At 52.9% G+C, this 22788-nt stretch overlaps 1 protein-coding gene across 1 annotated transcript in view; it reads left to right on the top strand.

The window, feature by feature from the left end:
• LOC139251822 (E3 ubiquitin-protein ligase RNF31-like) overlaps positions 1-22788 on the top strand; it is a gene marked incomplete at its 3' end in the record, with an annotated part of 193743 nt that overhangs the window by 4122 nt on the left and 166833 nt on the right. The window contains exons 2-4 of the mRNA XM_070873311.1: positions 4302-4704; positions 10101-10247; positions 13041-13196. Coding sequence (XP_070729412.1) covers positions 4519-4704; positions 10101-10247; positions 13041-13196 — 489 coding nt within the window. The remainder of the gene's footprint in view (positions 1-4301; positions 4705-10100; positions 10248-13040; positions 13197-22788) is intronic.

Genomic DNA, 22788 nt, shown 5'->3' with positions numbered 1-22788 from the left:
AGAAATAGCAGCGAACCTGGGGACTGGGAGAAATTTAGAACTCAGCAGAGGAGGACAAAGGGTTTGATTAGGGCAGGGAAAATGGAGTACGAGAAGAAGCTTGCAGGGAACATTAAGGCGGACTGCAAAAGCTTCTATAGATATGTAAAGAGAAAAAGGTTAGTAAAGACAAACGTAGGTCCCCTGCAGTCAGAATCAGGGGAAGTCATAACTGGGAACAAAGAAATGGCAGACCAATTGAACAAGTACTTTGGTTCGGTATTCATTAAGGAGGACACAAACAACCTTCCGGATATAAAAGGGGTCAGAGGGTCTAGTAAGAAGGAGGAACTGAGGGAAATCCTTATTAGTCGGGAAATTGTGTTGGGGAAATTGATGGGATTGAAGGCCGATAAATCCCCAGGGCCTGATGGACTGCATCCCAGAGTACTTAAGGAGGTGGCCTTGGAAATAGCGGATGCGTTGACAGTCATTTTCCAACATTCCATTGACTCTGGATCAGTTCCTATGGAGTGGAGGGTAGCCAATGTAACCCCACTTTTTAAAAAAGGAGGGAGAGAGAAAACAGGGAATTATAGACCGGTCAGCCTGACCTCAGTAGTGGGTAAAATGATGGAATCAATTATTAAGGATGTCATAGCAGCGCATTTGGAAAGAGGTGATATGATAGGTCCAAGTCAGCATGGATTTGTGAAAGGGAAATCATGCTTGACAAATCTTCTGGAATTTATTGAGGATGTTTCCAGTAAAGTGGACAAGGGAGAACCAGTTGATGTGGTATATTTGGACTTTCAGAAGGCTTTCGACAAGGTCCCACACGAGATTAATGTGCAAAGTTAAAGCACATGGGATTGGGGGTAGTGTGCTGACGTGGATTGAGAACTGGTTGTCAGACAGGAAGCAAAGAGTAGGAGTAAATGGGTACTTTTCAGAATGGCAGGCAGTGACTAGTGGGGTACTGCAAGGTTCTGTGCTGGGGCCCCAGCTGTTTACACTGTACATTAATGATTTAGACGAGGGGATTAAATGTAGTATCTCCAAATTTGCAGATGACACTAAGTTGGGTGGCAGTGTGAGCTGCGAGGAGGATGCTATGAGGCATCAGAGTGACTTGGTTAGGTTAGGTGAGTGGGCAAATGCATGGCAGATGCAGTATAATGTGGATAAATCTGAGGTTATCCACTTTGGTGGTAAAAACAGAGAGACAGACTATTATCTGAATGGTGACAGATTCGGAAAAGGGGAGGTGCAACGAGACCTGGGTGTCATGGTACATCAGTCATTGAAGGTTGGCATGCAGGTACAGCAGGCGGTTAAGAAAGCAAATGGCATGTTGGCCTTCATTGCGAGGGGATTTGAGTACAGGGGCAGGGAGGTGTTACTACAGTTGTACAGGGCCTTGGTGAGGCCACACCTGGAGTATTGTGTACAGTTTTGGTCTCCTAACTTGAGGAAGGACATTCTTGCTATTGAGGGAGTGCAGCGAAGGTTCACCAGACTTATTTCCGGGATGGCAGGACTGACCGATCAAGAAAGACTGGATCAACTGGGCTTGTATTCACTGGAGTTCAGAAGAATGAGAGGGGATCTTATAGAAACGTTTAAAATTCTGACGGGGTTAGACAGATTAGATGCAGGAAGAATGTTCCCAATGTTGGGGAAGTCCAGAACCAGGGGTCACAGTCTGAGGATAAGGGGTAAGCCATTTAGGACCGAGATGAGGAGAAACTTCTTCACCCAGAGAGTGGTGAACCTGTGGAATTCTCTACCACAGAAAGTTGTTGAGGCCAATTCACTAAATATATTCAAAAAGGAGTTAGATGTAGTCCTTACTACTCGGGGGATCAAGGGGTATGGCGAGAAAGCAGGAATGAGGTACTGAAGTTGCATGTTCAGCCATGAACTCATTGAATGGCGTTGCAGGCTAGAAGGGCTGAATGGCCTGCTCCTGCACCTATATTCTATGTTTCTAAAACTGAACACAATATTCCAGGTGAGGCCTCACCCAGACCCTGTACAACTGCAGTAAGACCTCCCTGCTCCTATACTCAAATCCCCTAGCTATGAAGGCCAACATACCATTTGCCTTCACCGCCTGCTGTACCTGTATGCCAACCTTCAATGACTGATGTACCATGACACCCAGGTCTCATTGCACCTCCCCTTTTCCTAATCTTTCACCATTCAGATAATATTCTGTCTTCCTGTTTTTGCCACCAAAGTGGATAACCTCACATTTATCCACATTATACTGCATCTGCCATGCATTTGCCCTATCGCCTAACCTGTCCAAGTCACCCTGCAGCCTCATAGCATCCTCCTCACAGCTCACACCGCCACCCAGCTTAGTGTCATCTGCAAACTTGGAGATATTACACTCAATTCCTTCATCTAAATCATTGATGTACATTGTAAATAGCTGGGGTCCCAGCACTGAACCCTGCGGCACCCCACTAGTCACTGCCTGTCATTCTGAAAAGGACCCGTTTAACCCGACTCTCTGCTTCCTGTCTGCCAACCAGTTCTCTATCCACGTCAGTACATTACCCCCAATACAATGTGCTTTAATTTTGCACACCAATCTCTTGTGTGGGACCTTGTCAAAAGCCTTTTGAAAGTACAAATACACCACATCCACTGGTTCTCCCTTGTCCACTCTGCTAGTTACATCCTCAAAAAATTCCAGAAGATTTGTCAAGCATGATTTCCCTTTCATAAATCCATGCTGACTTGGACTGATCCTGTCACTGCTTTCCAAATGTGCTGCAATTTCATCTTTAATAATTGATTCCAACATTTTCCCCACTACTGATGTCAGGCTAACCGGTCTATAATTACCCGCTTTCTCTCCTTCCTTTTTTAAAAAGTGGTGTTACATTAGCTACCCTCCAGTCCATAGGAACTGATCCAGAGTCGATAGACTGTTGGAAAATGATCACCAATGCATCCACTATTTCCAAAGCTACTTCCTTAAGTACTCTGGGATGCAGACTATCAGGCCATGGGGATTTATCGGCCTTCAACCCCATCAATTTCCCTAACACAATTTCCCGACTAATAAGGATATCCTTCAATCCTTCAGACCGAGGCCCCGTCTGCTCTCTCAGGTGGATGTAAAAGATCCCACGGCCACTATTTGGAAGAAGAGCAGGGGGAGTTATCCCCGGGGTCCTGGGGCCAATATTTATCCCTCAATCAACATAACAAAAAAACAGATTATCTGGGTCATTATCACATCGCTGTGTGTGGGAGCTTGCTGTGCGCACATTGGCGTTTCCCCACATTACAACAGTGACCGCATATCCAAAAGTACTTCATTGGCTGTAAAGCGCTTTGTGACGTCCGGTGGTCGTGAAAGTCGCTATATAAATGCAAGTCTTTCTTTCTCTGCACATAACCGAAGTCCTTGCTCCCTCCTCTCTACCCTGTCCCAGGCCTCGACAGCCTTGCTAAAGTGCGGTGCCCAGAGTTGCCCGCAGTATTCCAGCTGATGCCCGACCAGTATGGGTTTAGCATGACTTCCTTGTTTTTGTGCTCAGAGCCCTTATTTATAAAGCAAAGAATCCCATACGCTTTCTCAACCGCCTTAACCCAAACAAAACGAGCGGGAACTATCAGCCCGAGTGAAAAGTCTCCAACGCAGCTCATAAAGAAAGATTTGGATTTATATAGCACCTTTCACCACCTCCGAACGTCTCAAAGCGCTTTACAGCCGATGAAGGTGCGATATAAAATGAGGGGGTTGTCTTGTGAGGAACGGTTGAGCAGGTTGGGCCTGTACTCATTGGAGTTCAGAAGAATGAGAGGTGATCTTATTGAAACGTGTAAGATTGTGAGGGGGCTGGACAGGGTGGATGCAGAGAGAATGTTTCCCCTCGTGGGGGAATCTAGAACTAGGGGGCATAGTCTCAGAATAAGGGGCCCATTTAAAACTGAGATGAGGAGGAATTTCTTCTCTCAGAGGGTTGTAAATCTGTGGAATTCTCTGCCCCAGAGAGCTGTGGAGGCTGGGTCATTGAATATATTTAAGGTGGAGATAGACAGATTTTTGAGCGATAAGGGAGTGAAGGGTTATGGGGAGCGGGCGGGGAAGTGGAGCTGAGTCCATGATCAGATCAGCCCTGATCGTATTGAATGGTGGAGCAGACTCGAGGGGCCGAATGGCCGACTCCTGCTCCTGTTTCTGATGTTCTGAGTCCGTGCTGTGTCTGTATGTCAGGGGTCGGGTGAGAATGGGATCGGCCCATGAACCTTTAATGGTGGCCCCCTGTCTAATTCGCTCTGTTTTTTTTCCTTTGCAGGGAGGCTCCTGTTGGGGACTCGGGTCGGACGTTAGCCGAGGCCTGGCTCGGCGGGGGCGGGGGGGGGTGGTGTGCGATTAATTGAGGGCCCGGTCCGTGGATCAGGGGGCGACTGCACCCGTGTGTGTGTGTGGGCCTGCGGGACTTGCTTGCCCCCCCGGACCCGAGGATACCAGGAGAGAGGGCGGAAGGGGGGGGGGCTGCCCTCCCCGGGACCATGAGCGAGGACGAGGGCCACCGTGTGCTTGACCTGCGGGAGCGGGCGATCCAGGCCCTGACTGCCGCCTCGGCCCAGCCCCCGACCGGCCTGCTGCAGGACATCATCGCCATGGCTCAACCGCTGGAGGACAAGTACCACCAGGTGGATGTGACCCGCGTCCTGCGGGAGAACGTGACAGTCAAGGTGAGGGGCGGGCGGGGGGGCGGGGGAAACACGGCGGAACGTTCTGGAGTCGCGCGCTCTGGGCGCGGAACGTTCCGGAGTCGCGCTTTCACCGCCAACGCGCGCCGCCCCGCCCCGCCCCCGTCCCGCCATGGTGCCCGACGACGGCTAGCGGTGTTCCGTTGCTGAGCGAGGGAGAAAGGGATCGATCGAGCGATGGCAGGCCCGTCGGGCCGAACCTCGCTGCTGGGAAAATTACTGGGAAAACCTTCTGCCGGACGGGATAAATCTTCATTTTGGATTAATCGGGGGCGGGGGGGGGCAGACAGACGCAGAATACCGCGGACGCTGGAACCGGGAATATAAAAAAAACCCCAAATCTCAGCGGGCCAGGCAGCGCCCCTGTGGCGAGGGATCAGCGTTAACCTTTGGGGTCAGCAGCCCTCGGTCGGAACAGGAGCGTGTTGGGGAAAGCACAGACCCTGAAGGAGGGGCACTGACCGGGAGAAGGGGCTGAATTCAAACGGTCGTGACCGAGGTTGGAAAGACAGTGGTCGGGATAGGCTGTGAATGGTGGGATCATGCCCGGCGGCCATGACAGACAAGGAGAGAAAAAAACAAACAGGCTCTGAGGGGGGGGCGAGAAGGGAGCTAATGGTGGGCTCCGAATTGTTGAACTCGATGTTGAGTGCCGGAGGCTGTCGAGTGTCTAATCGAAAGATGAGGTGCTGTTGCGTTGAGCTACGTTGGAACAGTGTCGGAGACCGAGAGGGAGTGGAGTGAGGAATTAAAGTGACTAACTCCCGCCATTACCATTTGAATTTGGCCCATTCTCCCTGTTCGAAACATCGAAAATAGGTGCAGGAGTAGGCCATTCGGCCCTTCTAGCCTGCACCGCCATTCAATGAGTTCATGGCTGAACATGCAACTTCAGTACCCCATTCCTGCTTTCTCGCCATACCCCTTGATCCCCCTAGTAGTAAGGACTACATCTAACTCCCTTTTGAATATATTTAGTGAATTGGCCTCAACTACTTTCTGTGGTAGAGAATTCCACAGGTTCACCACTCTCTGGGTGAAGAAGTTTCTCCTCATCTCGGTCCTAAATGGCTTGCCCCTTATCCTCAGACTGTGACCTCTGGTTCTGGACTTCCCCAACATTGGGAACATTCTTCCAGCATCTAACCTGTCTAAACCCGTCAGAATTTTAAACGTTTCTATGAGGTCCCCTCTCATTCTTCTGAACTCCAGTGAATACAGGCCCAGTTGATCCAGTCTTTAGTGATAGGTCAGTCCCGCCATCCCAGGAATCTGTCTGGTGAACCTTCGCTGCACTCCCTTAATAGCAAGAATGTCCTTCCTCAAGTTAGGAGACCAAAACTGTACACAATACTCCAGGTGTGGCCTCACCAATGCCCTGTACAACTGTAGCAACACATCCCTGCCCCTGTACTCAAATCCCCTCGCTATGAAGGCCAACATGCCATTTGCTTTCTTAACCGCCTGCTGTACCTGCATGCCAACCTTCAATGACTGATGTACCATGACACTCAGGTCTCTTTGCACCTCCCCTTTTCCGAATGTCACCATTCAGATAATAGTCTGTCTCTCTGTTTTTACCACCAAAGTGGATAACCTCACATCTATCCACATTATACTTCATCTGCCATGCATTTGCCCACTCACCTAACCTATCCAAGTCGCTCTGCAGCCTCATAGCATCCTCCTCGCAGCTCACACTGCCACCCAACTTAGTGTCATCCGCAAATTTGGAGATACTACATTTAATCCCCTCATCTAAATCATTAATGTACAGTGTAAACAGCTGAGGCCCCAGCACAGAACCTTGTGGTACCCCACTAGTCACTGCCTGCCATTCTGAAAAGTCCCCATTTACTCCTACTCTTTGCTTCCTGTCTGACAACCAGTTCTCAATCCATGTCAGCACACTACCCCCAATCCCATGTGCTTTAACTTTGCACATTAATCTCTTGTGTGGGACCTTGTCGAAAGCCTTCTGAAAGTCCAAATATACCACATCAACTGGTTCTCCCTTGTCCACTCTACTGGAAACATCCTCAAAAAATTCCAGAAGATTTGTCAAGCATGATTTCCCTTTCCCTTTCACAAATCCATGCTGACTTGGACCTATATTGTCTCTCTAATCTCTCCTGTCTTTCCCCCCCCCCCCCCCCTATCACAGACCTTCCCTGTTGTCCTGCCCTCCCCTCCCCCTTTCAGTGCTCCCTCAGGATCTGTTCTTTTCCCAACGGAGGGCCGCTGACCCAGAACGTTAACGCTGCTTCCCCTCCACAGATGCTGCCTGATCAGCGGAAATCCACAGACCCCTGAAGGTAGCAGGCCAGGTGGATAAGGTGGTTACGAAGGCAGACGGAATACTTGCCTTTATTAGCTGAGGCACAGAATACAAGAGCAGGGAGGTTATGCTTGAACTGTATAAAACACTGGTTAGGCCACAGCTGGAGTACTGCGTGCACAGTTCTGGTCACCACATTACAGGAAGGATGTGATCGCTCTGGAGAGGGTACAGAGGAGATTTACCAGGATGTTACCTGGACTGGAGAATTTTAGCGATGGGGAAAGATTGGATAGGCTAGGGTTGTTTTCTTTGGAACAGAGGAGGCTGAGGGGAGACCTGATTGAGGTGTATAAAATGATGAGGGGCCTGGATAGAGTGGATAGGACGGACCTGTTTCCCTTAGCAGGGGGGTCAACAACCAGGGGGCATAGATTGAAAGTAATTTGGGGGAGGTTTAGAGGGGATTTGAGGGGAAATGTCTTCACCCAGAGGGCGGTGGGGGTCTGGGGCGGAACTCACGGCCTGAAAGGGGGGTAGAGGCAGAAACCCTCACCACATTTAAAAAGTACCTGGATGTGCCCCTGAAGTGCCGTAACCCACAGGGCTACGGACCCAGAGCGGGAAAGTGGGATTAGGCCGGATAGCTCTTGGTCGGCCAGTGTGGACACGATGGGCCGAATGGCCTCCCTCCGTATGGTAAATTTCTGTGATTCTATGCTCTCAGTGGAACTGCACTCACCTGGTTCCGTCCCTCCTATCTCCCATCTACATGTTGGCCCTTGGTGACATTATCCGAAAACACAGCCTCAGTTTCCACATGTACGCTGAGACACCCAGCGCTACCTCACCCTCCCTTCTCTCCACCCCTCCTCGGTCTCTCAATTGTCAGGCTGCCTGTCCCACATCCAGTTCTGGGCGAGCAGAAATTTCTTCCAATTCAATATTGGGAAGACCGAAGCCATTGTTTTCAGTCCCCGCCACAAACTCCGTTCCCCAGCCTCCGACTCCATCCCTCTCCCCAACTCCCGTCTGAGGCTGAACCAGACTGTTCGCAACCTTGGCATCATATTTGACCCTGAAATGAGCTTCGGACCACATAATCCGCAGCATAACTAAGACCGCCTATTTCCACCTCCGTAACACCGCCCGTCTCCGCCTCCTGCCTCAGCTCATCCGCTGCTGAAACCCTCATCCGTGCCTTTGTTACCGCTAGACTTGACTATCCCAACGCACTCCTGGCTGGCCTCCCACATTGTACCCCACGTAAACTCGAGGTGATCCAAAACTCGGCTGCCCCGTGTCCTAACTCGCACCAAGTCCCGCTTACCCATCACCCCCTGTGCTCACTGCCCCCGTGTCCTAACTTGCACCGAGTCCCACTCACCCATCACCCCCTGTGCTCGCTGCCCCGTGTCCTAACTCACACCAAGTCCCACTCACCCATCACCCCCTGTGCTCGCTGCCCCGTGTCCTAACTCGCACCAAGTCCCGCTCACCCATCACTCCCTGTGCTCGCTGCCTCGTGTCCTAACTCACACCCAGTCCCGCTCACCCATCACCCCCTGTGCTCACTGCCCCGTGTCCTAACTCACACCCAGTCCCACTCACCCATCACCCGCTGTGCTCACTGCCCCGTGTCCTAACTCGCACCAAGTCCCGCTCACCCATCACCCCCTGTGCTCACTGCTCCGTGTCCTAACTCACACCAAGTCCCGCTCACCCATCACCCCCTGTGCTCACTGCTCCATGTCCTAACTCGCACCGAGTCCCGCTCACCCATCACCCCCTGTGCTCACTGCTCCGTGTCCTAACTCACACCCAGTCCCGCTCACCCATCACCCCCTGTGCTCACTGCTCCGTGTCCTAACTCACACCAAGTCCCGCTCACCCATCACCCCCTGTGCTCACTGCTCCGTGTCCTAACTCACACCCAGTCCCGCTCACCCATCACCCCCTGTGCTCGCTGACCTACATTGGCTCCCGGTTAAGCAATGCCTCGATTTCAAAATTCTCATCCTTGTTTACAAATCCCTCCATGGCCCTCGCCCCCTCCCTATCTCTGTAATCTCCTCCAGCCCCACAACCCCCCGAGATGTCTGCTCTCCTCTAATTCTGCCCTTCTGAGCATCCCTGATTATAATCGCTCCACCATCGGTGGCCGTGCCTTCTGTTGCCTGGGCCCCAAGCTCTGGAACTCCCGCCCTAAACCTCTCCGTCTCTCTACCTCTCTCTCCTCCTTCAAGACGCTGCTTAAAACCGACTTCTTTGACCAAGATTTTGGTCATCGGTGCTAATATCTCCTTATGTGACTCGGGTGTCAAATTTTGACCAATTGAAACTCCTTGGGATGTGTTTACTGCATTAAAGATGCTGTTTAAATGCAAGTTGTTAGTTGATGGGACAGTGTAGAGGGAATTTTACTCTGTATCTAACCCCGTGCTGTACCTGCCCTGGGAGTGTTTGATGGGACAGTGTAGAGGGAATTTTACTCTGTATCTAACCCCGTGCTGTACCTGCCCTGGGAGTGTTTGATGGGACAGTGCAGAGGGAGCTTTACTCTGTATTTAAAATAGAAAAGCAGAGTATTTTTAAATGGTGAGAGATTGAGAAATGTTGGTGTTCAGAGGGACCTGGGTGTCCTTGTACACCAATCACTGAAAGTTAACATGCAGGTACAGCAAGTGATTAAGAAAGCAAATGGTATGTTGGCCTTTATTACAGGAGGATTTGAGTCTAAGAGTAAAGACGTCTTACTGCGATTATATCGGGCCCTGGTGAGACCACACCTGGAGTATTGTGTACAGTTTGGGTCTCCTTACCTAAGGAAGGATATACTTGCCACAGAGGGAGTGCAACGAAGGTTCACCAGACTGATTCCTGGGATGGGGGGATTGTCCTATGAGGAGAGATTGAGCAGACTTGGCCGATATTCTCTGGAGTTTAGAAGAATGAGAGGTGATCTCATTGAAACATACAACATTCTTACAGGGTTTGACAGGGTAGATGCAGGGAGGGTGTTTCCCCCGGGCTGGGGAGTCTAGAACCAGGGCCTACTCCTGCTAATTCTTATGTTCTTATGTTTCTGTTCTGAGTGCAGCCGAGTCAGGGGCTGGAGGCTGTCAGTAGGGCCTTCAACATCCTGGACAAGTACGGGCGGAACCTACTCTCACCAACAAAGCCCAAGTTCTGGAGGGCAGTGAAGTTTAACAACCCTGTCTTCAAAACCACCGTGGATGGAATCCAGGTAAAGTACTGAGAGACACCAGTCAGTGTACAGATATCTTCCTGAGGGAGAGGGACTGAGAGACACCAGTCAGTGTACAGATATCTCCCTGAGGGAGAGGGACTGAGAGACACCAGTCAGTGTACAGATAGCTCCCTGAGAGAGAGGGACTGAGAGACACCAGTCAGTGTACAGATATCTCCCTGAGGGAGAGGGACTGAGAGACACCAGTCAGTGTACAGATATCTCCCTGAGGGAGAGGGACTGAGAGACACCAATCAGTGTACAGATATCTCCCTGAGGGAGAGGGACTGAGAGACACCAGTCAGTGTACAGATATCGCCCTGAGGGTGAGGGACTGAGAGACACCAGTCAGTGTACAGATATCTCCCTGAGGGAGAGGGACTGAGAGACACCAGTCAGTGTACAGATATCTCCCTGAGGGTGAGGGACTGAGAGACACCAGTCAGTGTACAGATATCTCCCTGAGGGAGAGGGACTGAGAGACACCAGTCAGTGTACAGATATCTCCCTGAGGGAGAGGGACTGAGAGATACCAGTCAGTGTACAGATATCGCCCTGAGGAGAGGGACTGAGAGACACCAGTCAATGTACAGATATCTCCCTGAGGGAGAGGGACTGAGACACACCAGTCAGTGTACAGATATCTCCCTGAGGGAGAGGGGACTGAGAGACACCAGTCATTGTACAGATATCTCCCTGAGGGAGAGGGGACTGAGAGACACCAGTCAGTGTACAGATATCTCCCTGAGGGAGAGGGACTGAGAGACACCAGTCAGTGTACAGATATCTCCCTGAGGGAGAGGGACTGAGAGACACCAGTCAGTGTACAGATATCTCCCTGAGGGAGAGGGACTGAGAGACACCAATCAATGTACAGATATCTCCCTGAGGGAGAGGGACTGAGAGACACCAGTCAGTGTACAGATAGCTCCCTGAGGGAGGGACTGAGAGACAACAGTCAGTGTACAGATAGCTCCCTGAGGGAGAGGGACTGAGAGACACCAGTCAGTGTACAGATATCGCCCTGAGGGAGAGGGACTGAGAGACACCAGTCAGTGTACAGATAGCTCCCTGAGGGGGAGGGACTGAGAGACACCAGTCAGTGTACAGATAGCTCCCTGAGGGAGAGGGACTGAGAGACACCAGTCAGTGTACAGATATCGCCCTGAGGGAGAGGGACTGAGAGACACCAGTCAGTGTACAGATATCTCCCTGAGGGAGAGGGGACTGTGAGACACCAGTCAGTGCACAGATGTTACCCTGAGGGAGAGGAACTGAGAGACACCAGTCAGTGTACAGATATCTCCCTGAGGCAGAGGGACTGAGAGACACCAGTCAGTGTACAGATGTCACCCTGAGGGAGAGGGACTGAGAGACACCAGTCAGTGCACAGATATCTCCCTGAGGGAGAGGGACTGAGAGATACCAGTCAGTGTACAGATATCTCCCTGAGGGAGAGGGACTGAGAGATACCAGTCAGTGTACAGATATCTCCCTGAGGGAGAGGGACTGAGAGACACCAGTCAGTGTACAGATATCTCCATGAGGGAGAGGGGACTGAGAGGCACCAGTCAGTGTACAGATATCTCCCTGAGGGAGAGGGGACTGAGAGGCACCAGTCAGTGTACAGATATCTCCCTGAGGGAGAGGGGACTGAGAGACACCAGTCAGTGTACAGATATCTCCCTGAGGGAGAGGGGACTGAGAGGCACCAGTCAGTGTACAGATATCTCCCTGAGGGAGAGGGGACTGAGAGACACCAGTCAGTGTACAGATATCTCCCTGAGGGAGAGGGGACTGAGAGACACCAGTCAGTGTACAGATATCTCCCTGAGGGAGAGGGGACTGAGAGACACCAGTCAGTGTACAGATATCTCCCTGAGGGAGAGGGACTGAGAGACACCAGTCAGTGTACAGATATCTCCCTGAGGGAGAGGGACTGAGAGACACCAGTCAGTGTACAGATATCTCCCTGAGGGAGAGGGACTGAGAGACACCAGTCAGTGTACAGATATCTCCCTGAGGGAGAGGGGACTGAGAGACACCAGTCAGTGTACAGATATCTCCCTGAGGGAGAGGGACTGAGAGACACCAGTCAGTGTACAGATATCTCCCTGAGGGAGAGGGACTGAGAGACACCAGTCAGTGTACAGATATCTCCCTGAGGGAGAGGGGACTGAGAGACACCAGTCAGTGTACAGATATCTCCCTGAGGGAGAGGGACTGAGAGACACCAGACAGTGTACAGATATCTCCCTGAGGGAGAGGGACTGAGAGACATCAGTCAGTGTACAGATATCTCCCTGAGGGAGAGGGGACTGAGAGACACCAGTCAGTGTACAGATATCTCCCTGAGGGAGAGGGACTGAGAGACACCAGTCAGTGTACAGATATCTCCCTGAGGGAAAGGGGACTGAGAGACACCAGTCAGTGTACAGATATCTCCCTGAGGGAGAGGGGACTGAGAGACACCAGTCAGTGTACAGATATCTCCCTGAGGGAGAGGGACTGAGAGACACCAGTCAGTGTACAGATATCTCCCTGAGGGAGTGGGACTGAGAGACACCAGTCAGTGTACAGATATCTCCCTGAGGGAGAGGGGACTGAGAGACACCAGTCAGTGTACAGATATCTCCCTGAGGGAGAGGGACTGAGAGACACCAGTCAGTGTACAGATATCTCCCTGAGGGAGAGGGACTGAGAGACACCAGTCAGTGTACAGATATCTCCCTGAGGGAGAGAGGCCCAGAAAGTCGGCCAGGTTTTACCTCTGCGTTGCGTGGTTTCCAGGGCAGCCGGGACATCTTGCGGCAGTACGGATATACCGTGGAGCAGAGCGACGGGATGTGTTTCCCGGAGGACGTGCCGGAGCCTGACCGGAGGAAAGTGGCCGCTGTGACCATCGAGGTGGCCATGCTTCAGCTCGAACTGGAGCTGCTTCACAAGGTGAGGCTCGAGTGGCTGGAATTCTGATGCATAATGGTGGGGTGGGTTACCAGGGCCCAGGAATGACACTCGGGTTAGTGACTGTCAAGTGCTGGCGACTGGCCACGTTGCTTCACTCAGAAGTGGAGGGGCGACAACATCGCATGCGCCTCGAGGTGTAACTCGGCAAAGCCTGCCCAGAGGGCCTCACATCTCTACTCTTCGGTGTGGAGAAAAGCCAACGTTTGAAGGCCAGTGAGTTGCTCCTGAGTTGAGGCCTGATTGGGTAGGCCTCAAACGCTGAACCTGCCTCCTTTGCAGTTGGTATTTGCTGGAAACCCTTGCAAAATTATCAGCAGTTGGACCACACGCACCTATCAGCTCCTCCATCACCTTTTTCCTTCCAAGGCCGTCCCTCGGAGTCGAGGATGACTTGCTTCCACACTGATATGAGTTCTCAGGTGACTGAGACCAATGCGGGACCGACAGTGTCTCTGTCACGGTGAAGGGCAGACGTGGGTTGAAGGGACGGGTGGCTGGGAAGCTTGGGTTTGTCGTGTGCTCTTTCCGCTGCCTGCGCTTGGTTTCCGCTTGCTCCTGACGAAGAGATGCGAGGTGCTCATCGCCTTCCTGGAATCTTCTCCTCCACTTAGGGCGGACTGGTCTTTGGCCAGGGATTCCCAGGAGTCGGTGGGGATGTTGCATTTTTATCAGGGAGGCTTTGAGGGTGGTCCCTTGCAACGTTTCCTCTTCCCACCTGGAGCTCACTTGCCGAGTAGGAGTTCCGAGTAGAGTGCTTGCTTTGGGAGTCTCGTGTCAGACATGCGGACACTGTGGCCCCGCCCAGCCGAGCTGGTCGAGTGTGTGTGGTCAGTGCGTTGATGTTGGCCTGGTCGAGGACGCTAACGTTGGTGCGTCTGTCCTCCCAGGGGATTTGCAGGATCTTGTGGAGACATCGTTGGTGGTATTTCTCCAGTGATTTGAGGTGTCTGCTGTACATGGTCCATGTCTCTGAGCCACACAGTGTATCCCACTCTCAGATAGCAGCTCGTCCATCACCCACAGACAGTGTGTCCCACTCTCAGATACCTGCTCCATCACCCACACACAGTGTGTCCCACTCTCAGATACCTGCTCCTCCATCACCCACACACAGTGTGTCCCACTCTCAGATACCTGCTCCTCCATCACCCACACAGTGTGTCCCACTCTCAGATACCTGCTCCATTACCCACACAGTGTGTCCCACTCTCAGATACCTGCTCCTCCATCACCCACACACAGTGTGTCCCACTCTCAGATACCTGCTCCTCCATCACCCACACAGTGTGTCCCACTCTCAGATACCTGCTCCTCCATCACCCACACACAGTGTGTCCCACTCTCAGATACCTGCTCCTCCATCACCCACACACAGTGTGTCCCACTCTCAGATACCTGCTCCTCCATCACCCACACACAGTGTGTCCCACTCTCAGATACCTGCTCCTCCATCACCCACACACAGTGTGTCCCACTCTCAGATACCTGCTCCCCTATCACCCACACACAGTGTGTCCCACTCTCAGATACCTGCTCCTCCATCACCCACACACAGTGTGTCCCACTCTCAGATACCTGCTCCTCCATCACCCACACAGTGTGTCCCACTCTCAGATACCTGCTCCTCCATCACCCACACAGTGTGTCCCACTCTCAGATACCTGCTCCCCTATCACCCACACACAGTGTGTCCCACTCTCAGATACCTGCTCCTCCATCACCCACACACAGTGTGTCCCACTCTCAGATACCTGCTCCTCCATCACCCACACAGTGTGTCCCACTCTCAGATACCTGCTCCTCCATCACCCACACACAGTGTGTCCCACTCTCAGATACCTGCTCCTCCATCACCCATACACAGTGTGTCCCACTCTCAGATACCTGCTCCTCCATCACCCACACACAGTGTGTCCCACTCTCAGATACCTGCTCCTCCATCACCCACACAGTGTGTCCCACTCTCAGATACCTGCTCCTCCATCACCCACACACACTGTGTCCCACTCTCAGATACCTGCTCCTCCATCACCCACACACAGTGTGTCCCACTCTCAGATAACTGCTCCTCCATCACCCACACACAGTGTGTCCCACTCTCAGATACCTGCTCCTCCATCACCCACACACAGTGTGTCCCACTCTCAGATACCAGCTCCCCCATCACCCACACACAGTGTGTCCCACTCTCAGATACCTGCTCCTCCATTACCCACACAGTGTGTCCCACTCTCAGATACCTGCTCCATCACCCACACACAGTGTGTCCCACTCTCAGATACCAGCTCCCCCATCACCCACACACAGTGTGTCCCACTCTCAGATACCTGCTCCATTACCCACACAGTGTGTCCCACTCTCAGATACCTGCTCCTCCATCACCCACACACACTGTGTCCCACTCTCAGATACCTGCTCCTCCATCACCCACACACAGTGTGTCCCACTCTCAGATACCTGCTCCATTACCCACACAGTGTGTCCCACTCTCAGATACCTGCTCCATTACCCACACAGTGTGTCGCACTCTCAGATACCTGCTCCTCCATCACCCACGCAAAGTTTGTCCCACTCTCAGATACCTGCTCCATTACCCACACACAGTGTGTCCCACTCTCGGATACCTGCTCCTCCATCACCCACACAGTGTGTCCCACTCTCAGATACCTGCTCCTCCATCACCCACACACAGTGTGTCCCACTCTCAGATACCTGCTCCTCCATCACCCACACAGTGTGTCCTACTCTCAGATACCTGCTCCTCCATCACCCACACACAGTGTGTACCACTCTCAGATACCTGCTCCATCACCCACACACAGTGTGGCCCATTCTCAGATACCTGCTCCTCCATCACCCACACACAGTGTGTCCCACTCTCAGATACCGGCTCCCCCATCACCCACAAAGTGTGTCCCACTCTCAGATACCTGCTCCTCCATCACCCACACACAGTGTGTCCCACTCTCAGATACTTGCTCCTCCATTACTAACACAGTGTGTCCCACTCTCAGATACCTGCTCCTCCATCACCCACAAACAGTGTGTCCCACTCTCAGATACCGGCTCCCCCATCACCCACACACAGTGTGTCCCACTCTCAGATACCTGCTCCTCTATCACCCACACAGTGTGTCCCACTCTCAGATACCTGCTCCTCCATCACCCACACACAGTGTGTCCCACTCTCAGATACCTGCTCCTCCATCACCCACATACAGTGTGTCCCACTCTCAGATACCGGCTCCCCCATCACCCACACAGTGTGTCCCACTCTCAGATACCTGCTCCTCCATCACCCACACACAGTGTGTCCCACTCTCAGATACCTGCTCCTCCATCACCCACACACAGTGTGTCCCACTCTCAGATACCTGGTCCTCCATCACCCACACACAGTGTGTCCCACTCTCAGATACCTGCTCCTCCATCACCCACACACAGTGTGTCCCACTCTCAGATACCTGCTCCTCCATCACCCACACACAGTGTGTCCCACTCTCAGATAACTGCTCCTCCATCACCCACACACAGTGTGTACCACTCTCAGATACCTGCTCCTCCATCACCCACACACAGTGTGTCCCACTCTCAGATACCTGCTCCTCCATCACCCACACACAGTGTGTCCCACTCTCAGATACCTGCTCCTCCATCACCCACACACAGTGTGTCCCACTCTCAGATACCTGCTCCATCACCCACACACAGTGTGTCCCACTGTCAGATACCTGCTCCATCACCCACACAGTGTGTCCCACTCTCAGATACCTCCTCCATCACCCACACACAGTGTGTCCCACTCTCAGATACCTGCTCCTCCATCACCCACACACAGTGTGTCCCACTCTCAGATACCTGCTCCTCCATCACCCACACACAGTGTGTCCCACTCTCAGATACCTGCTCCATTACCCACACAGTGTGTCCCACTCTCAGATACCTGCTCCATTACCCACACAGTGTGTCGCACTCTCAGATATCTGCTCCTCCATCACCCACACAGTGTGTCCCACTCTCAGATACCTGCTCCTCCATCACCCACACACAGTGTGTCCCACTCTCCGATACCTGCTCCTCCATCACCCACACAGTGTGTCCTACTCTCAGATACCTGCTCCTCCATCACCCACACACAGTGTGTCCCACTCTCAGATACCTGCTCCATCACCCACACACAGTGTGTCCCACTCTCAGATACCTGCTCCTCCATCACCCACACACAGTGTGTCCCACTCTCAGATACCTGCTCCCCCATCACCCACACACAGTGTGTCCCACTCTCAGATACCTGCTCCTCCATCACCCACACACAGTGTGTCCCACTCTCAGATACTTGCTCCTCCATTACTAACACAGTGTGTCCCACTCTCAGATACCTGCTCCTCCATCACCCACATACAGTGTGTCCCACTCTCAGATACCGGCTCCCCCATCACCCACACACAGTGTGTCCCACTCTCAGATACCTGCTCCTCCATCACCCACACACAGTGTGTCCCACTCTCAGATACCTGCTCCTCTATCACCCACACAGTGTGTCCCACTCTCAGATACCTGCTCCTCCATCACCCACACACAGTGTGTCCCACTCTCAAATACCTGCTCCATCACCCACACAGTGTGTCCCACTCTCAGATACCTGCTCCATCACCCACACACAGTGTGTCCCACTCTCAGATACCTGCTCCTCCATCACCCACACACAGTGTGTCCCACTCTCAGATACCTGCTCCTCCATTGCCCACACACAGTGTGTCCCACTCTCAGATACTTACTCCTCCATCACCCACACACAGTGTGTCCCACTCTCAGATACCTGCTCCTCCATCACCCACACAGTGTGTCCCACTCTCAGATACCTGCTCCTCCATTATCCACACAGTGTGTCCCACTCTCAGATACCTGCTCCTCCATCACCCATACACAGTGTGTCCCACTCTCAGATACCTGCTCCTCCATCACCCACACACAGTGTGTCCCACTCTCAGATACCTGCTCCTCCATCACCCACACAGTGTGTCCCACTCTCAGATACCTGCTCCTCCATCACCCACACACACTGTGTCCCACTCTCAGATACCTGCTCCTCCATCACCCACACAGTATGTCCCACTCTCAGATACCTGCTCCTCCATCACCCACACACAGTGTGCCACTCTCAGATACCTGCTCCTCCATCACCCACACAGTGTGTCCCACTCTCAGATACCTGCTCCTCCATCACCCGCACACAGTGTGTCCCACTCTCAGATACCTGCTCCTCCATCACCCACACACAGTGTGTCCCACTCTCAGATACCTGCTCCTCCATCACCCACACACAGTGTGTCCCACTCTCAGATACCTGCTCCCCCATCACCCACACAGTGTGTCCCACTCTCAGATACCTGCTCCATCACCCACACACAGTGTGTCCCACTCTCAGATACCTGTTCCTCCATCACCCACACAGTGTGTCCCACTCTCAGATACCTGCTCCATCACCCACACATAGTGTGTCCCACTCTCAGATAACTGCTCCTCCATCACCCACACACAGTGTGTCCCACTCTCAGATACCTGCTCCTCTATCACCCACACAGTGTGTCCCACTCTCAGATACCTGCTCCTCCATCACCCACACACAGTGTGTCCCACTCTCAGATACCTGCTCCTCCATTACCCACACAGTGTGTCCCACTCTCAGATACCTGCTCCATCACCCACACACAGTGTGTCCCACTCTCAGATACCAGCTCCCCCATCACCCACACACAGTGTGTCCCACTCTCAGATACCTGCTCCATTACCCACACAGTGTGTCCCACTCTCAGATACCTGCTCCTCCATCACCCACACACACTGTGTCCCACTCTCAGATACCTGCTCCTCCATCACCCACACACAGTGTGTCCCACTCTCAGATACCTGCTCCATTACCCACACAGTGTGTCCCACTCTCAGATACCTGCTCCATTACCCACACAGTGTGTCGCACTCTCAGATACCTGCTCCTCCATCACCCACGCAAAGTTTGTCCCACTCTCAGATACCTGCTCCATTACCCACACACAGTGTGTCCCACTCTCAGATACCTGCTCCTCCATCACCCACACAGTGTGTCCCACTCTCAGATACCTGCTCCTCCATCACCCACACACAGTGTGTCCCACTCTCAGATACCTGCTCCTCCATCACCCACACAGTGTGTCCTACTCTCAGATACCTGCTCCTCCATCACCCACACACAGTGTGTACCACTCTCAGATACCTGCTCCATCACCCACACACAGTGTGGCCCATTCTCAGATACCTGCTCCTCCATCACCCACACACAGTGTGTCCCACTCTCAGATACCGGCTCCCCCATCACCCACAAAGTGTGTCCCACTCTCAGATACCTGCTCCTCCATCACCCACACACAGTGTGTCCCACTCTCAGATACTTGCTCCTCCATTACTAACACAGTGTGTCCCACTCTCAGATACCTGCTCCTCCATCACCCACAAACAGTGTGTCCCACTCTCAGATACCGGCTCCCCCATCACCCACACACAGTGTGTCCCACTCTCAGATAACTGCTCCTCCATCACCCACACACAGTGTGTACCACTCTCAGATACCTGCTCCATTACCCACACAGTGTGTCCCACTCTCAGATACCTGCTCCATTACCCACACAGTGTGTCGCACTCTCAGATACCTGCTCCTCCATCACCCACACAGTGTGTCCCACTCTCAGATACCTGCTCCTCCATCACCCACACACAGTGTGTCCCACTCTCCGATACCTGCTCCTCCATCACCCACACAGTGTGTCCTACTCTCAGATACCTGCTCCTCCATCACCCACACAGTGTGTCCCACTCTCAGATACCTGCTCCTCCATCACCCACACAGTGTGTCCCACTCTCAGATACCTGCTCCTCCATCACCCACACAGTGTGTCCCACTCTCAGATACCTGCTCCTCCATTACCCACACAGTGTGTCCCACTCTCAGATACCTGCTCCTCCATCACCCACACACAGTGTGTCCCACTCTCAGATACCTGCTCCTCCATCACCCACACACAGTGTGTCCCACTCTCAGATACCTGCTCCTCCATCACCCACACACAGTGTGTCCCACTCTCAGATACCTGCTCCTCCATCACCCACACACAGTGTGTCCCACTCTCAGATACCTGCTCCTCCATCACCCACACACAGTGTGTCCCACTCTCAGATACCTGCTCCTCCATCACCCACACACAGTGTGTCCCACTCTCAGATACCTGCTCCATCACCCACACAGTGTGTCCCACTCTCAGATACCTGCTCCTCCATCACCCACACACAGTGTGTCCCACTCTCAGATACCTGCTCCCCCATCACCCACACACACTGTGTCCCACTCTCAGATACCTGCTCCTCCATCACCCACACAGTGTGTCCCACTCTCAGATACCTGCTCCTCCATCACCCACACAGTGTGTCCCACTCTCAGATACCTGCTCCTCCATCACCCACACAGTGTGTCCCACTCTCAGATACCTGCTCCTCCATCACCCACACAGTGTGTCCCACTCTCAGATACCTGCTCCTCCATCACCCACACAGTGTGTCCCACTCTCAGATACCTGCTCCTCCATTACCCACACAGTGTGTCCCACTCTCAGATACCTGCTCCTCCATTACCCACACAGTGTGTCCCACTCTCAGATACCTGCTCCTCCATCACCCACACAGTGTGTCCCACTCTCAGATACCTTCTCCTCCATTACCCACACAGTGTGTCCCACTCTCAGATACCTACTCCTCCATCACCCACACAGTGTGTCCCACTCTCAGATACCTGCTCCTCCATCACCCACACAGTGTGTCCCACTCTCAGATACCTGCTCCTCCATCACCCACACACAGTGTGTCCCACTCTCAGATACCTGCTCCTCCATCACCCACACACAGTGTGTCCCACTCTCAGATACTTGCTCCTCCATTACCCACACAGTGTTTCCAACACTCAGATACCTGCTCCTCCATCACCCACACACAGTGTGTCCCACTCTCAGATACCTGCTCCATCACCCACACACAGTGTGTCCCACTCTCAGATACCTGCTCCTCCATCACCCACACACAGTGTGTCCCACTCTCAGATACCTGCTCCTCCATCACCCACACACAGTGTGTCCCACTCTCAGATACTTGCTCCTCCATTACCCACACAGTGTGTCCCACTCTCAGATACCTGCTCCTCCATCACACACACAGTGTGTCCCACTCTCAGATACCTGCTCCTCTATCACCCACACAGTGTGTCCCACTCTCAGATACCTGCTCCTTCATCACTCACACACAGTGTGTCCCACTCTCAGGCACTTGCTCCTCCATCACCCACACACAGTGTGTCCCACTCTCAGATACCTGCTCCTCCATTACTAACACAGTGTGTCCCACTCTCAGATACCTGCTCCTCCATCACCCACATACAGTGTGTCCCACTCTCAGATACCGGCTCCCCCATCACCCACACACAGTGTGTCCCACTCTCAGATACCTGCTCCTCCATCACCCACACACAGTGTGTCCCACTCTCAGATAACTGCTCCTCCATCACCCACACTCAGTGTGTCCCACTCTCAGATACCTGCTCCTCCATCACCCACACAGTGTGTCCCACTCTCAGATACCTGCTCCTCCATCACCCACACACAGTGTGTCCCACTCTCAGATACCTGCTCCATCACCCACACACAGTGTGTCCCACTCTCAGATACCTGCTCCTCCATCACCCACACAGTGTGTCGCACTCTCAGATACCTGCTCCATCACCCACACACAGTGTGTCCCACTCTCAGATACCTGCTCCTCCATTACCCACACAGTGTGTCCCACTCTCAGATACCTGCTCCTCCATCACCCACACACAGTATGTCCCACTCTCAGATACCTGCTCCTCTATCACCCACACAGTGTGTCCCACTCTCAGATACCTGCTCCTCCATCACCCACACACAGTGTGTCCCACTCTCAGATACCTCCTCCCCCATCACCCACACACAGTGTGTCCCACTCTCAGATACCTGCTCCTCCATCACCCACACAGTGTGTCCCACTCTCAGATACTTGCTCCTCCATTACCCACACAGTGTGTCCCACTCTCAGATACCTGCTCCTCCATCACCCACACACAGTGTGTCCCACTCTCAGATACCTGCTCCTCCATCACCCACACACAGTGTGTCCCACTCTCAGATACCTGCTGCTCCATCACCCACACACAGTGTGTCCCACTCTCAGATACCTGCTCCTCCATCACCCACACAGTGTGTCCCACTCTCAGATACCTGCTCCTCCATCACCCACACACAGTGTGTCCCACTCTCAGATACCTGCTCCCCCATCACCCACACACAGTGTGTCCCACTCTCAGATACCTGCTCCTCCATCACCCACACAGTGTGTCCCACTCTCAGATACCTGCTCCTCCATCACCCACACAGTGTTTCCCACTCTCAGATACCTGCTCCTCCATCACCCACACAGTGTGTCCCACTCTCAGATACCTGCTCCTCCATCACCCACACAGTGTGTCCCACTCTCA

The sequence above is a fragment of the Pristiophorus japonicus genome, unplaced genomic scaffold, assembly GCF_044704955.1.
Source record: "Pristiophorus japonicus isolate sPriJap1 unplaced genomic scaffold, sPriJap1.hap1 HAP1_SCAFFOLD_449, whole genome shotgun sequence".
NCBI lineage: Eukaryota > Metazoa > Chordata > Chondrichthyes > Pristiophoridae > Pristiophorus > Pristiophorus japonicus.
Note: the sequence above shows the minus strand (reverse complement) of the source record. Positions and strands in the feature narration are given on the sequence as shown.